This window comes from Bos taurus, chromosome 5 (assembly GCF_002263795.3).
Source record: "Bos taurus isolate L1 Dominette 01449 registration number 42190680 breed Hereford chromosome 5, ARS-UCD2.0, whole genome shotgun sequence".
Taxonomy (NCBI): Eukaryota; Metazoa; Chordata; class Mammalia; order Artiodactyla; family Bovidae; genus Bos; species Bos taurus.
This window is the reverse complement of record NC_037332.1, coordinates 1,395,414-1,412,164: the sequence shown is the minus strand read 5'-3', so window position 1 is coordinate 1,412,164 and position 16,751 is coordinate 1,395,414. Positions and strand designations below refer to the sequence as shown.

At 36.5% G+C, this 16,751-nt stretch overlaps 1 protein-coding gene across 1 annotated transcript in view; it reads right to left on the bottom strand.

The window, feature by feature from the left end:
- Positions 1-1,989: 1,989 nt before the first annotated feature.
- The window catches only part of RAB21 (RAB21, member RAS oncogene family), a 32,460-nt gene continuing 17,698 nt past the window's right edge, over positions 1,990-16,751 (bottom strand). Inside the window, 5 exon segments of the mRNA NM_001075317.1 lie at positions 1,990-3,706; positions 6,468-6,556; positions 7,397-7,451; positions 13,687-13,750; positions 15,971-16,078. Of these exon segments, the coding sequence (NP_001068785.1) occupies positions 3,564-3,706; positions 6,468-6,556; positions 7,397-7,451; positions 13,687-13,750; positions 15,971-16,078 (459 nt within the window). The 3' untranslated portion in view covers positions 1,990-3,563.

Below are 16,751 nucleotides of genomic sequence, written 5' to 3'. Positions count from 1 at the left end.
ATCTAGGTAATGCAATTTATAATTTAGAAAAGTACACTTAAGGATCTATTTAGTTTCTGTATCTTTAGAAATTATTGTAAGGTTCTTGCTGGTCATTACTATCTACCCCATTTTTTAGAGGATCTGCACATTTTAAATGGTCACAAATTAGGTATACCCTCTTTGTCACACTGTTTCTACTTTAAAATACATGTATCTTTTAGATATATATACTTTTAGATGCTTTTAAAGTATCTACTTTAAAAAACTATAATGGCAAACAGAAGTCAAAAGGTAAATTTCAAAAGTCAAAGGCATGATCAAACCCTTCCAGAATGTAAGTTATATCATCTGAAGTTAATATAAGATCGATGATCTAAGATCCCTGGTAGCATTTGTAATACAGAAAATTGAAAATTATGGATTAAAAGAAATAAAACAGTATAACAACTCATTTTTAATGTTCTAAATATTTGGCACAATGCATAATTTGCCTTATTTAGAAACTATTTGTTAAAAGTACTGTAATTTTTTAAATGATTTTTAAAATTGTCAGGGTGTAGAATTTCCTATCTACCTGATTTTCATTCTACTTCTTACTACCTTCCTTCTCTATTTCTTTTCTCACTGAAAATCTAAAAATGAAATATTCTGCTTTTATTTTAATGCCAAATAAAAAGTAATTACTAATAATATACAAGCTAATATTTTTCAAAAGATTTTAATTTAGCTGTTACAGCCATAGCTTTAGGCTATTTTCAGAAGATATCCCCAGAACCAAAGAAATTCAGATATTTTATATGATAATGTGATGCTTATTGCTTTTCAGATTACTGTTTACCCCCAAATTGTGAAATGTGTATTTTTAAAAACAGTAATCTTCCTCTATAATCACAATGCAAAACAAGCAGAATATCCATTGTCATTACAGAAACTATGATTGTATACTTTAAATATTTGGATACCCTTTTAATGTCTATCTTAAACCAACTTTTAATTTATATATACCAAGAGAATACACTTATTAGTTGAAAAATATATTGGTTCTACCTACCTACTACTTTTAATACACAACATGATAGTTTGTGTCTTCTTCCTAGTAGCACAATTGTAAGGACAGGAACACAAAAGACGTATTAGGGAGGTAAAGTAAGTACCAGAAAAATTTTCTTAGCCTTTGTTTGTAATTTTTTTATCTCTCCTTTGATTACACGCTTCAACTGATTTGTCCTGTTTCACTACCCTTTCAGTCTATTCCTACCTAAAACTTTTGAGCTTTGGAGCAAGGTCAGGTATACCATATTATCTATTGTTGCTACTGAATTAGTTTAAATTACAGGTGAAAAAAATAATGAAATGCTTGATGTTAAGGAAGATGCACAGAAACCAAGGAAGAGTAAAGAAAGAAACAGAGAGAGTGGTTGTACCTCACCAATAATTATCTGGCAACTCTGGAGAAGAGGTTTCTATCTGGACTTTATATCATTAATATAGGGCGGAAAATCAAAGAGTCCAACTCTCCAATTATGACTTTTGATTTTACTTTTTAAAATAAACCTCAATTTCATCTCTAATTAGTTTTAAAAACATACTTCACTCCAATGGAGAGGAGCTTATTTCCCATCTACATCTACAACAAGGCTTTCTCTATAAACAAAAATACCAGGAAGGCAAAAACTATTTGTTCTAGTATCTGTACTCAGAATCTCCCCTGCCTCCCTCCAGGAAACCAAGGAACTACACAGAGTACGATCATCCCATAAAAGAAGACAATTTTAGCTTATCTTTCAGGAAACTCTTTCCACCCACCTCCCTAAACACACACAACAGAGAAGCAGTGTGTTGAGTTTGACAGAGACAACAATTAAAGAGGGTAAAAATGCAGACTTATAGAATACTTAATACTAAGTTAAAATTGCAATATCATAACATCAAGATGGCAATTCATTCAACTTTAACCCATTTGGGAAAATTATTTTTTTTTAACTATAACTTCTTTATATTCTCTTAACTGTTCAAGCTAATAATTTTATTGTATACTACTGCTTCTTGTAAGAAGTAAATCCAGGGACCATTCCATTTTATCTTAGACATATCATTTACTAGTTTTCCAAGCATGACAGAAATGGAAAAATATATATATTAGAACAAGAACAATTTATGTTAATTTACACAATTTGTGTTCTTCCTGTGCCGGATTCTATTAAAATTAACAAATTTAAGTTTAGACTTATGCTTAAGGAAAAAAAAAAAAAAACCTAGTGAGACTCATTTACAAAGTATACAAGAATATAATTTTATAATAAATCTTTCCAGTGTTCACTATAACTACATTACATGAAATGTTTCCCTTCAAAGAAACTCAGAAGGATAGCGCTTACAAAATGAAACAAAACTTTCTCTGTTCATCTCTGGCAAGCAATGAACAAATACAATTTGCTTAGGAAGGATCCAGAAGTGCTGCCTCCGGAGCAGAAACTACCACTAACATGCTGCTGTGTAAAAGAGTCTTGGTGAGTGGCTACTATCTGGAAGTTCTTCCTCTCTTCTCATACCAGTGAATCCATTTCATATAAAGCGTAAGAGAAAACTAAAGCTTTGCATAAGTGAAACTCAGCATGCTCCACTCAAATACTTCTAAGGTAACCACTCTACAGCAAAAATGGCAGAAGTCATCTCTTTTATCCCTGTCCCCCAAAAAACAAACCCCAGAAAGAACAAAACAACCCAAAACCCAAAGGCAAATGCTGTTGCTCAATTAATCATCAGATGGATTTAGAGGCAAAAAACATGACAACAGCAATAATTCAAGTAAAGTATATGAGAAAATTTAAACACACCGCTTTTAAGTTAAGACAGAAGTGAAGGGGAGCTATGATCTTTATATCAGAGTCAAAAAGCTTAGGCATTATCACCAAATGTTAATTCACTTTACAGTCATCAATGAGACTATTGTATATATTTTTGCACCTTGCACTTGTAAAAGCAGATAAAATATTTAATATGTAATTTACATTGTATTTTACCACCTCAGCATACAGGATGTATATAGATTATATCAAAGTGTAGTAGACAGTTAGGGGCCTGTGCAAACCCTGCAAAAATAGTACTTCAGGTATCTGCTAATTAAAAAAAAAAAAAAACAACAAAAGAAGAAGAAAACAAAAGACAGTTTGCTGTTTAGAAGGGATACAATTCAAACTACCACAAAATACAAAGGACTGCAAAAATGTATACCATTCCAACAACATATATAAGTTATTAAATAAAGATTTGATTTAAAAGAATATAAATGAAGCCTTTAAGTAGGTCTTTTCTACATGCATATTATTTCTTATTAAAGAAAAAAATATGTAAAAAGGCCATTGGTAATTGCTTTGTTAACATTTGTAGAAAATGCCAATTCTCTGGTCACAAACTCCACTAAGTTTAGCACTTAAGGTCTCTGCAGTTATAAACGTAATTTAAAATACTGTTAATTCCATAACTCCATCGGTAAAATAATGTGACTTGGAATATGGCAGTCTTCATGTTGAGGGCAATGATCCACAGTTTGTTTTTTTTACTTTCTTAGGGGTGAACAGTTATCCAGAAGAACAGCACCCTCCGCCAACGCTCTGGGCTTGAGGTTCATCATCAATAATCTGTACACCTCGCCTTGCAGCTCCTGGCTGACTGGAGCCATTGCCTTTTGCCCTCTCATCCACTTGTGCAGTTTCTATCATTCCTAAGAGAGGGAGAAAGCAGAGATCATTTAGGACCACAACCTGAGCCTTCTGTTTCTCTAATTTCCATTTACCATCATGATAGCAGACTTTCAACCAACAAGGAAACTAAGTAATAGCAAAGGTATTTGTCCAGCTGCATCACAGCCACAGTGACATCACCAGAGAAAACAAGTTTTTGATCTGAACAAATGACTGTATACAAGTGTCATCCTTAAGATTTTCCAAGTATATTTAGAAATATGTCAGTTCAGTTCAGTCGCCTAGTCGTGTCTGACTCTTTGCAACCCCATGGACTGCAGCACACCAGGCCTCCCCATCCATCACCAACTCCCAGAGTTTACTCAAATTCACTTCCATTGAGTTGGTGATGCCATCCAACCATCTCATCCTCTGTCGTCCCCTCTTCCCGCCTTCAAAATATGTCAAAGAAGGTCAAATTGTTCCAAGTACAAGCGATATTTAGGGTACAAGATTATTTTTCAAGTAATGTGAAACTTTTAAGCAAATAACATTTGAAGAACCAAAGAGTTTAGGATGAAGGCGGAAGAAGAAAGCTGGAGGACTCACACTATCTGGTTTAAAGATACAATAGAAAGTTGCTCTAATGATGACAGTGAGATACTGGTGAAAGAAGAAATACAGAGATAAACAAAACAGGTCCAGAAACAGACTCCCATACATACGGTCACTTGATTTTTAACAAGCGCCAAGTTTACTGAATGAAAACAGAATCATCTTTTCAAGAAACAGTACTAGAATTGGACATTTACATGCAAAAATTGAAAGTTCAATCTGTATCTCCCACCATAATTTCAGATCTAATGTAAAACAAAATGTCTAGAAGAAAACATAGCAGGAGGGGCTTCCCTGGTGGCTCACTGGTAAAGAAGTAGATCCCAATGCAGGAGATCAATCCCTGATCCAGGAGGATCCTACATGACTCAGAGCAACTAAGCCCACACAGCACAACTATCGCGCCTGTGCTCCATAAAGCCTGGGAGCCACAACTACTGCAGCCTGCGGGCCCGAGCCGGTGCTCCACACGCGGGGAGCCACTGCCGTGGGAAGCCCGCAGAGCACAGCTAGAGTGTAGCCCCCGCTCTCCGCAACCGAAGAAAAGCCCATACAGCAGTGAAGACCCAGCATGGCCAAAAATAAACTAACTGATTTAAGAAAAAAAAAAAGGGGGGGGGGGAATAGGAGGAAATCTCTGTAGAAGAAAATCTTTATGACTTTGAGTTAGCAAAGATTTCTCATGTAAGACACACAAAAAATGACTCATAAAGAAAAACTGATAAATCAGACCTCATTAAAATTTAGATCTTTTGCTCTTTGAGAAACAGTTAAGAAAAATGAGACTATAAGACACAGACAAGGAGTAAATAGTCGCAAAATACATATCTGAAAAGATGAGCAGAGAAAAGCGAGTCCTTAGAACAGAATAAGGGTTCTAAACTTGCGTCCAGAGACTGATCTTAAACAATGGTTTCCAAATTGAGGTATATGGGACAATTCATTGAGATGAAATTAGAAAACAGTTTCCCCCAACCTTTCAAAATTTCTATTTTTTTAATATGTTTTACAATATACAAAATAAGCACTTGTACATGTTCTATAATTTTAAAATAACATATGGAGAATACTCAATCTTTTTATATAAAGATGTGATATATAACATTTACAAGCCACTGATCTAGAACCTGAGTACTCAAAGTATGGTCTGAGGACTAGTATCATTAAACCTTGGGTGTCTGTTAGAAAACAGAAGTTCAGGCCTACATGAGACCAACTTTATCAAATTACAATTTTAACAAGATCTCCTAGTGACTGATATGTACAGCAGTGGTTCTCAAATTTTAGTATAAATCAGAATCATGAGGAATGATTAAAACACAGAGTTGGGGAACCGCCTTCTAGAATTTCGATTCAGTAGGTTTGGGGTAAGGCCCAAGAACTTGCACTTCTAACACATTCTCAAATGATGCTAATGGTGCTGATTAGGGGACTACATTTGGAGAATTACTCTCCCAGGTGAACTACGAACGATCTTCAGGTTTACATAAAACTGATACTTACTCCAAAGTTTGTGTATATGTACATTTTTCTAGAGAGAAAGCCATCATTTCATCATGTTTTCTAAAGAGTCTGTGATTTCAAGGAATGTAATTTGACAAAATCATCTCAACCCATTATTCTACAGACTGGGGTTTTCCTAAGTATAGTATGTGTTCTATTGGTGATATGAGAAATGACTTTCAGGTTGTATATGATAAACATTTTCCTTTCTCTTTTTTTAATAAGAAAAAGCACAAACATACATAAAAGAAAAACATAATGAAAATCTATACGTCCATCACACACTTTCATCCATACTTGGCAATCATCGCTACCATTATTTTTAAATCAAATTTATGTGCCAGATACATAAATTTCATTCATAAATTATGATTTCTAAAGATAAAAACTTAAAAAAGAATTTTTAGGCATAATCACAACACCATAATCATGCCTAACAAAATTCACAATATTTCTTAAGATCATCAATATCCAGTGAGTATTCATATAGTCCCAATCATTTCACAAATGTTCTTTTTCACTAGTTTGTCAAATTAGAATACAAATAAGGTCCATCCACTGCAGCATGCTGTTACATCTCTTAAATCTTTTTTATTCTGTATATTCCCCTTCCATTTTTATTTTTAATGGTATTGCATTTATTTTAATATATATTTAGCAAACACCACACATTCATACACCTACTTTTACAAAGGTCAAGAAAGAGTTCCTCAATTCCTTTGTTCTGTTTGGCTGAAGTGTGATAATGTTTTGCTCCCACAGATTCTGCATACCTTAAAAAGAAAAGTGACATCAGAAATTGCTGTAAAAAAATGTTTCAAGTTTTTGCCACAACTGCTATTTGAACTTTTTTTTTTACAGTAGCACTTTTGGTGACTTATTACTGATTAACCCAGGTTTAGTGAAATTAAAATTATATCCTGGTTAGTATCTCTATATATTGAACCAACTTTTATTTATTTATTTTTTTGAACCAACTTTTAAATAAGAATATATTGCAAGACTTGAAATTTTTATAAATTAATTTGCAACCCAAATATTTTAGTTTTTGTGACTCGCTATTTGGCCATGGCAGTTTCCTTTTGCATCACTTTTACACTTTTTACTGAAATCAGAAAGAGAATTCAGAGAAGGCGATGGCACCCCACTCCAGTACTCTTGCCTGGAAAATCCCATGGGCAGAGGAGCCTGGTAGGCTGCAGTCCATGGGGTCACGAAGAGTCAGACATGACTGAGCGACTTCACTTCCACTTTTCACTATCATGCACTGGAGAAGGAAATAGCAACCCACTCCAGTATTCTTGCTGGGAGAATCCCAGGGATGGGGGAGCCTGGTGGGCTGCCGTCTATGGGGTCGCACAGAGTCGGACACGACTGAAGCGACATAGTAGTAGTAGTAGTAGTAGTAGTAGTAGAAAGAGAATTATAAGTGAAATATCTTTAAATGTCACAAAAAGTCCAGAAACTGCCAATGTAAACACACTTCATTGAATCCAATAGCTCAATCTATATTAAAAGGTTTGAGTAATAACGAAATGGTAAAGAACACTGTGCAAGGATGAAGACTTCTTATAGAGAGTGACTGATGGAAGGAAGAGAAAGACAACACTTACGATTCTGCTTCTTGAATGGAAACATGTCTCTCCTTCTCCAAGTCTACTTTATTACCTAATTGGAAAAAGTAAATGCCAGTGTTTAACATTGATTCATTTTTTATAATGAAATTAAGGTAATTCTAAATATACAAATTCTATTTTAATCCCCTATAAAAATAATGCAAATCCTCACCAGACTTCTCAGTGTCTTGAAACTATCAAGTGAACTCCTATGATATGACGGCTGATCATGACTGTCAAGGTGAATGCCTCAACCTCCCTCAGATGGCTCAATGCATATCCCTCCTGAAGCTGCGGCCTCAGAGAGAAAAGACCTCGCCCAAAGAGATGAGCATTCTTTTTGATTTAGACTATAAATGGGATTAGGATTTACTAGGGAACTCTAAGGAAAAATCTATGATTTTTATCCAAGTCTAAGTGGTCCCCAATCAACTCAGAGATGCTCAGTAGTTAAACAAGGCCACCTTATTGCTCATGAAAATGTATTAGGCTAGCCTTTTGGATCCTAAGAATATTTTGGTTTTCTGTATGATATGAACTGATTAAAGAAAGCATTAAAACGTATGGCTTTTGAAGTACTTCATCAGTGCAAGGGAAGAAACTGTATTGTTTGTTTTAAAAACATCAGAGAACTTAGTATATGAACACCATTCAGATTTTAAATTACTGAAAATAAGTTTGGCTTTCCTTAATCAATGGAACCAAACTCAAATTATGCTACAAAGCAACCAGAATAAAAGTGAAGAAACTTCAAAATGCAGATTCCTTATTATATACAGGCTAGAGATGAAGGTAAGAAGGCTGGACTAAGTGCTAAAGGCAAGGGAAATAACAGGAAAGGGGGAAATACACTAAGAAAGGACACGTTAAAAAAATATTTTCATTTCTTCTATTATGACCTATAGAGGTAAATAGGGAAATCCTATAAATAAGGTCATTTTTTTTCTTGGAACTTTAGAGCATCAGGAAGACAATTTCAGATAAAGCATTGAACTAAGCTCCCAATGAAAGATGCAATGCTTAGAACTGAGAGGTACAAGCCCAGAGATTTTGTATATAGAAGACCTCAAATAATCTGAGCCCCTAATTATGTGCAGCCTCAAGCACCATCTGACACGGTTAGCCTAAGGCTGAGAGGGAAGCAGATATGCTAAAGCTCAGAAGGTCCTAACAAATTCAGTACTGAACTCTTCCTTCTTTGAACAGTTATCAGTCTACCTCAGCAAAAAAACACATATTAGTTCTGGTCTCCCACATTATTCTGTCAATAAAATTTTTAATCAGCTAAATATTACAGCCAATATATCCAACAGTCACCAGCAGGGTAAGTTGTTCTATGCCATGAAGAATGCAAAAAGCACCACCTAGTGGCAGATGGTGCCAACAAACAGGAACAAGATTCTGCCACAGTAAGAAAGTAAACAGTCTCCTATTGAAAAAGGAGACTTCTGTTGAAATTAATGAAAGCCCTCTGAGTTGGTTTGATAGAGCTTAAATGTCTCTCTTTTTTTTTCAAAATCTGCCAGAATTACTAACATCTACTTTTTAAAAATGAGGATAGGGAAAGTAGACAATCACCTTATTGCCTCAAATGAATATTCGGGGAAAACTGAGACACTGCTTTATTACTCAGTAACATTTTAAACTTAACCAACTTTAATAAAGCCAGTTATTCACTTTTTAAATTTTCTGCCTCACCACCGTGGCTTGCAGTATCTTGGTTACCCAGCCAGAGACTGAACCCGGGCCGCAGCAGGCAAAGCGCCAAGTCCTAAACACTGGGCCACCAGGGAATTCCCTAAAATCTGTTACTATTAAAACTGCTAACTATTTTAATAACATAATTAATATTTTAAACAAAAAAAATCCTTCTACTAAATAACTACTGTTTCTTTGAACAGTTAAGTGCTCATGATGGATTAACAGCACAGACTAAGTCACAAAACTGCCTGTCAGTGACTGATACCTTCCCAAAATTCAAGACCTTTGTAGCTCCTATGTTCTTTTGAAGGCAAGAGAGCTAAAGCTGGCAGTTTTGAGGCTTATTTCCCTGATAGCTCAGATGATAGAGAGTCTGTTTGCAGTGCTGGAGACCCAGGTTCGATCCCTGGGTCAGGAAGATCCCCTAGAGAAGGAAATGGCAACCCACTCCAGTATTCTTGCCTGGAGAATCCCATGAACAGAGGAGCCTGATAGGCTACAGTCCATGGGGTCACAAAGAGTCAGACACGACTAAGAGACTTCACTTCACTTCTGTTTCAATACTACTCTGTGGCCTCATTGGGACCTTTCCAATAGGCTTAAAACACCTGAAAACAAGAATAACCACCAAAATAAGCACCTACTTGAAAGTACTGTATATTTTCTGAGGGCTGAAGCCACTGGAGAAGAAAAACCTATCCTGCTAAGAACACTAAAAACTTTTTCTTCTTTAAAAATACCTATTTTAATAAACAACATGGAAGGGATACACCCATTGCCAAGAGCAGATGGCTAATAGCAATAAAGGGAACTTTATTTTGCTTAGACTGGATGGAATGTGGCGTAGTGGAAACTTTTAAATCTGATAAAATTTGCTTTAACTTCTGGCTCATTTCAAAACTATACGATTTGGGGCATATTACTTCACCTCTCTTAGTCTCACTTTGTACAAATGTAGCTAATAAACTTTCTGAGGTTTATGTGAAAATAAAATATAATGTAAAAGGCCTAGTAAATAGTACACATGCAATGGAGAGTAGTTATTAAAATCAGCCATATCCATCACAGTGAATGATCAAGTGAATGATCAATACAGTTACGAGAGACTTAAAGCTCATGATAATTAACACACTTCTTATCACAATCCTGATTGGCTTAGGAAATCCTTTACCCACCCCACCCCCCAATTTAGTTAGGTTTCCTTTTGTGTTATCCCAGCACCCTCCTCTTACCCCTTCACAGCTTTTACCATAATATACAATAACAGCCTGTTTTTCTCTCTCACCCCACATGATAAGCTCCGGGACAAGTACCGTAACTATTGTTTAACTTATTCACTGTATTACTCTCAAAGCCTGGTACATAGCAGCAAGTAATACATACTGTTGGTTAAGGATATGGGCCTGAAGCAGCAGACAGGCCTGAATTAAAATCCCAGGCCTATCTCTAAGTACTATGTAGTCTGGGAAGTGTCACGCTCTCTAGGTCCATTTCCTCACGTGTAAAATGGCAATGGCAACAATACCTTCTTGCAGTGCTGTCAGGAGGCTTAAATGAAATAATAAGGGTGTAGTTCTTACAACAGTACCTGGCACTCAATAAGTGGTAAGTAATTATTAATAAATATATGTTTAACAAACATACAAATGTTGAGGACTATTAACAAAATATTCTATTAAATAGAACAAACACAGCCAAGAGTGCTGATCAATGGATTAACTAAAACTAGAGGGAAAAGTCTCTACTAGCGAAGTACGGAGTTCTCTATTCCTGATGTACACATTATCAGTGGTTTAGATAAGGACCAAGAAGGTTAAGTTATCTAATTTAACACGAAAAAGCTAGTAATTATAAATATGTCAAACATAAACATTCAGAAACACGTGGCAAGTTGAAATTCTTACACTTAGGTTTATATAACAGTTATGCAGGAAGACAGGAAAAGCCTAACAGAAGAGCAATACTTATAAAAATGGAATTCTGATTTTTGTTAACTATAATCTATGTAAAAGACAAATTAAGCTGACATGACTGCTAAAAAGCATATGCAATCTTAGAATAATCTAAAGAAAAAAGGAACCAAGAGAAATCCAGAAGTCCAAGAAAGAGTTTTAGAGTTCTTTTACTTTCCCCATTAAGAATATTCCTCCACTCTAGTGAATCATGGTCTACTTTCATCTTTGGAGTCAAAAGTCACCTTGGGAGTCCTTAACTCAAAAATATGTATAGTTAAAAGTAATAAAAATAGATTCAAGGGATTAGATCTGGTAGACAATGTCTGAAGAACTATGGATGTAGGTTTGTAACACTGTACAGGAACCAGTAACCAAAATCATCCCAAAGAAAAAGAAATGCAAGAAGGCAAAGAGGTTGTCTGAAAAGGCTTTACAAATAGCCGAGGAAAGAAGAGAAGCAAAAGGCAAGGAAGAAAAGGAAAGATAAACCCAACTGAATGCAGAGTTCCACAGAATAGCAAGGAGAGATAAGAAGGCCTTCTTAAATGAACAATGCAAAGAAATAGAGGAAAACAACAGAATAGGAAAGACTAGAGATCACTTCAAGAAAACTGGGGCTATCAAGGAAACATCTCATAAGAGGATGGGCACGATAAAGGACAGAGATGGTAAAGACCTAACAGAAGCAGAAGAGACTAAGAATAGGTGGCAAGAATACACACAAAAACTGTACAAAAAAGGTCTTAATGACCCAGATAACTAGAACTGGACATCCTGGAGTGTTAAGTCAAGTCGGCCTCAGAAGCATGACTATGAGCAAAGCTAGTGGAGGTGACGGAATTCCAGCTTAGCTATTTAAAATCCTAATAGATGATGCTGTTAAACTCCTGCACTCGATATGTCAGTAAATTTGGAAAATCCAGCAGTGGCCATAGGACTGGAAAAGGTCAGTTTTCATTCCAAACCCAAAGAAAGGCAATGCCAAAGAATGTTCAAACTACCGCACAATTGCACTCATTTCACATGCTAGTAAGGTAATGCTCAAAATCCTTCAAGAGAGGCTTCAACAGTATGTGAACCGATAACTTCCAGGTGTACAAGGTGGGTCTCGAAGAGGCAGAGGAAACCAGAGATCAAACTGAAAACATCTGTTGAATGATGCAGAAAGCAAGGAAGTTCCAGAAAAACATCTACTTCTGCTTCATTGACTATGCTAAAGCTTTTGACTGGGTGGATCACAAAAAACTGGAAAATTCTTAGAGAGATGGGAATACCAGAACACCTTACCCATGTCCTGAGAAACCTGTTTGCTGGTCAAGAAACAACAGTTAGAGCGGGACATGGAACAACAGACTGGTTCCAAATTGGAAAAGGAGTATGACAAGGCTGTATTCTGTCACCCTACTTATTTAACTTATATGCAGAATAAATCATGCAAAATGCCAGGCTGAATGAAGCACAAGCTAGAATCAAGATTGCTGGGGGAAATATCAACAACCTCAGATATGCAGATGATACCCCTCTAATGGCAAAAAGTGAAGAGGAACTAAAGAACCTCTTGATTAGGGTGAAAAAGAGTGAAAAAGTTGCTTTAAAACTCAACATTCAAAAAACTAAAATCATAGCATCTGGCCCCATCACTTCATGGCAAATAGATGGGGAAAAAGTGGAAACACTGACAGATTTTCTTTTCTTGGGCTCCAAAATCACTGTGGATAGTGACTGCCACCATGAAACAAAAAGACGCTTGTTCCTTGGAAGGTAAACAATGACAAACCTAGACAGGGTATTAAAAAGTAGTGACATCAATTTGCTGACAAAGATCTCTGTAATCAAAGCTATGCTTTTTCCAGTAGTCATGTACGGATGTGAGTTGGACCATAAAGAAGGCTGACTGCTGAACAATTGACGCTTTTGACTTGTGCTCTCCAAGACTTTTGAGAGCCCCTTGGATAGCAAGCAAGAAAATCAAACTAGTCAATCCTAAAAGAAATCAACCCTGAATATTCATTGAAGGACTGATGCTGAAGCTGACACTCCAATACTTTGGCCAACTGAGTGAAGAGCCGACCCACTGGCAAAGCCCCTGATGCTGGGAAAGACTGAAGGCAAAAGGAGAAGGGAGTGGCAGAGAATGAGATGATTAGATAGCATCACCCATTTAACGGACATGAATTTGAGCAAACTCTGTGAGATAGTGAAGGACAGAAGAGCCTGCTGCAATCCATGGGGTTGCAAAGAGTCAGACACAACTTAGCGACTGAACAACAACAATATGACAAAAACACAGCTTAAGTCACTGATTTTAATTATATTGTAGTTGCCAAACTCTCTTATTTTCTAAAATAATCTTATGATGAAAAACTAAAGGTCAAGTTGAAGCAAGGCTGGGAGACTCAAAGCCCTACATGTTCAGGGTTTCCCAGCTGCTCCCCAAGGGCATTCCTTGAATTATAGATGTTTCAATCTCCTGAAAGACCCCTTTCAAATTCTAAATGACTCTAAAATATTAAATACTAAAATACCATTCTTCTTTTCTCATGTAACTTTAAAATGAAAATTATTCATGTACTATTCTTTAATAAAGTTTTAAAGAAACAAAGGACATTTTTAAAAATTAATGACACTTACCTACTATACATAAACAGATTTCGTTTCCCAACATTTTCCGTAATTCTTTCACCCAGTTTTTAACCTGTGTATACAAGCGTAAATGTTAAAACAAATCCTGTTACAATGACTACAATTACAATACACCAAAATGCAATGTTGTAAAAATACCTCAAAATTCTGTCTAATGGTCCATATATTTAGTTATTAGGAATGATTCACTATATAGGATCATTTATACTGCAAATCACACACACACACACACACCCCACCCCCGCCAATGGAAAGATCTCTGTCTCCATCTACATCTACATATAAGTATAAAGAGAAGCATCTCTAATTACAAATGTTCATAAATCATCCACAAATCTAAGCAAAGCTGTTCACCAGAGCAAAAGCACGTCAACACCAGCCTCTGATAGTAGATGTTTGTATAGAATCACATTGAAGAACGTATGGGCTTGGGAATTCCCTAGTGGCTAGAACTCAGTGCTTTACTGCTCAGGGCCAGGGTTCAATCTCTGGTCAGGAAACTAAGATCCTACAAGCCACATGATGCGATAAAAAAAAAAAAACTAAAAAATACACACATACACGAGCTTAATTAAAAGTCTTTTATACCCCAGTTGGTTCCAAAATAGAGGGCACAGGAGCTTCTATGACACACATTTAAAGGAAAAACAAAACATATAGGAGTAGAAAAAGAGCAAAATAAAGTTTTATCCGTTGGTGTGTGGTAGGTTTCTTCACCCTCAGCATCACTAGTATTTTGTCCTCGACAGTCCTCTGCCAGGAGGGGCTGTCCTATGCAGTGAATGCTGTTCAGTGGCACCCCTGGCCTCCCACCAACTAGACTCAGCGCCACTGCCAGGTTTGACAACCAAGGATGTCTCTAGAGATCACTATCACCTATGGATAACCACTGGACTGCAAGGGAACCCCTAAATCTAACCAATATTCTTTTTAACTGTATTTCATCTGCAGTCAGATTCCCCTCCACAGGTATTCTATTCATTAACCCATACACTCTGTGATGAGTTAAAGAGGGTCAAAATTCTCTGCCAAGAGTCTATTTCTTCTCTCTGACTTTGGTCTAGCCTAGTCTCTTGCTTTGACCAAGAGAATGTGGCAGCACTAATGCCATGCCAATTCCAGACTAAAGCCTTAGGAAGGTCTGGCAGCTCTCTCTTGGGATCTAGTTGTCATATAAGGTTTGGCTGGAATACAGAATAATGAGAGCATGTGGACAGAGTACTGGAGAACAAGACACCAAATGGAGTGAGAAGGCACATGGAGGAAAACCAGGCCCTCTTGGATCCAGGTCCCCACCCAGCAACCCCCAGTTCATGCAGCTGTCTGAGTGACTCCACTTTTGTCCAGAAAAGAAAGAGAGTAAAAATTGCTCAGTCCTGTCTGACTCTTTGCGACCCCATGGACTATATAATCCACGAATTCTCCAGACCAGAATACTGGAGTGGGTAGCCTTTCCCTTCTCCAGGGGATCTTCCCAATCCAGGGATCAAACCCAGGTCTCCTGCATTGCAGGCGGATTCTTTACCAACTGAGCTATCGGGGAAGCCCAGGCAACCCTCAAAACCATGAGAAATAATATGTTGTTGTTTTAAGCCATCAAATTTGGGGGGTTTTGTTATGCAGCAAGAGCTAACTGGTCACTTTTCAACCTAAATGACTCCACTTTCTTTTAATCAATAAAATACTTAAACTATTTCTTTCCATGCCAAAAAGGCAAGAAGGGATAGAAGAGATAACAAACAGCATCCCAAAGATAAAACATTTAACTTTATAAAAATAGAGTTTATTTATAAAAATAAATACTGTGTAGATTTTCCTTTTAAAATCTGTATTGAATCCTCCAGGATACCTAGTGAGGAGAAAAGAGCTTAAACCTGATTTAGTTCTTCTTTTACCTCCCCATAATTATGGAACGCACCCACGCAGCCATACCAAGTTTTCAGGTGCCCAGTATGTACAGAATCAAAAAAAAAAAAAGTTTGTGATTTTTCTTTAATAAGGAGAAAAAAAAAAGGCGTCTATATTTTTCTGAAGCTTTACTTCAGATGATTTCCCTTTCCTAATATCTGAGAAAGCCATATAATAAACCATTAATAGATGATATCCATACTGTTAACATGAATTAAATACGCCATTAAAAAAACATGACTGGTCATCATTTATGCACAAGCTATACTTTTAAATCCAAGGCTAATCACAAAGACATGTTAATGCAGACCTGACAAATCACTGTTGCTCTATTAAGTCATTCACCCATAAGTAAGCAAGATACCTTCTGAAAAGAATCTTCATCTGTTATATCATAAACTAAAATAGCTCCATTTGAATCTCTGTAGTAAATGGGACCCAATGCGTGGAATCTCTCTTGACCTGCTGTATCCTACATAAAGCAACAAACGTTTATTAGACCAGAAGAAAAAATATATCTATTATTTAAACTACAGTGAGCTTCTGATAAACTAGGGTATAAAGTTATAGATAACCCCAAAACAGCATTAAAAGAAACAAACTATAAAAAATTTTAAGTAAAGTTATAATTAATATTTAATGTTTTACTGTTTTGTAAAGGTTACTTCTCCTCTCCCCAACCCTCCTCCTCAGCAATCTTTCCCACCCTCACTAAAAAGCCAGTTCAGTTGCCAAAGGGCTGGAAAGACCACAATGGCCTAATAAGCCAGGAACAGGCGTGGCAATGAATTTAAGTCCTCCACAGAGAGAGCAGACAAGAAGAACGAACGTGCACCAGGACCACCTGGCAGTGGTGCCGTACTGCATTAGCCTTGCCCTAGTCTCCACCAGCCACTCCCTTGGAAGATGAGGACATGGAGACGGGGGGATAAAGGCCAGACAGTCTGTCCACCCCTTTCTCTGAAATGGAATCCCTTGAGTTCACCCTTCTCCAGTTGAAAAGTTATGACAGCACTTTTCATGTATAACAAGTGTATTCAAGATAAAATTCTTAGCCAGATTTTAGGGGGAAAAGATGTTTAATTAAAAAAAAAAAAAAAAAAGATTTTGGCTAACCCTGAGTTAACCAAAAAAATAAAAATCCA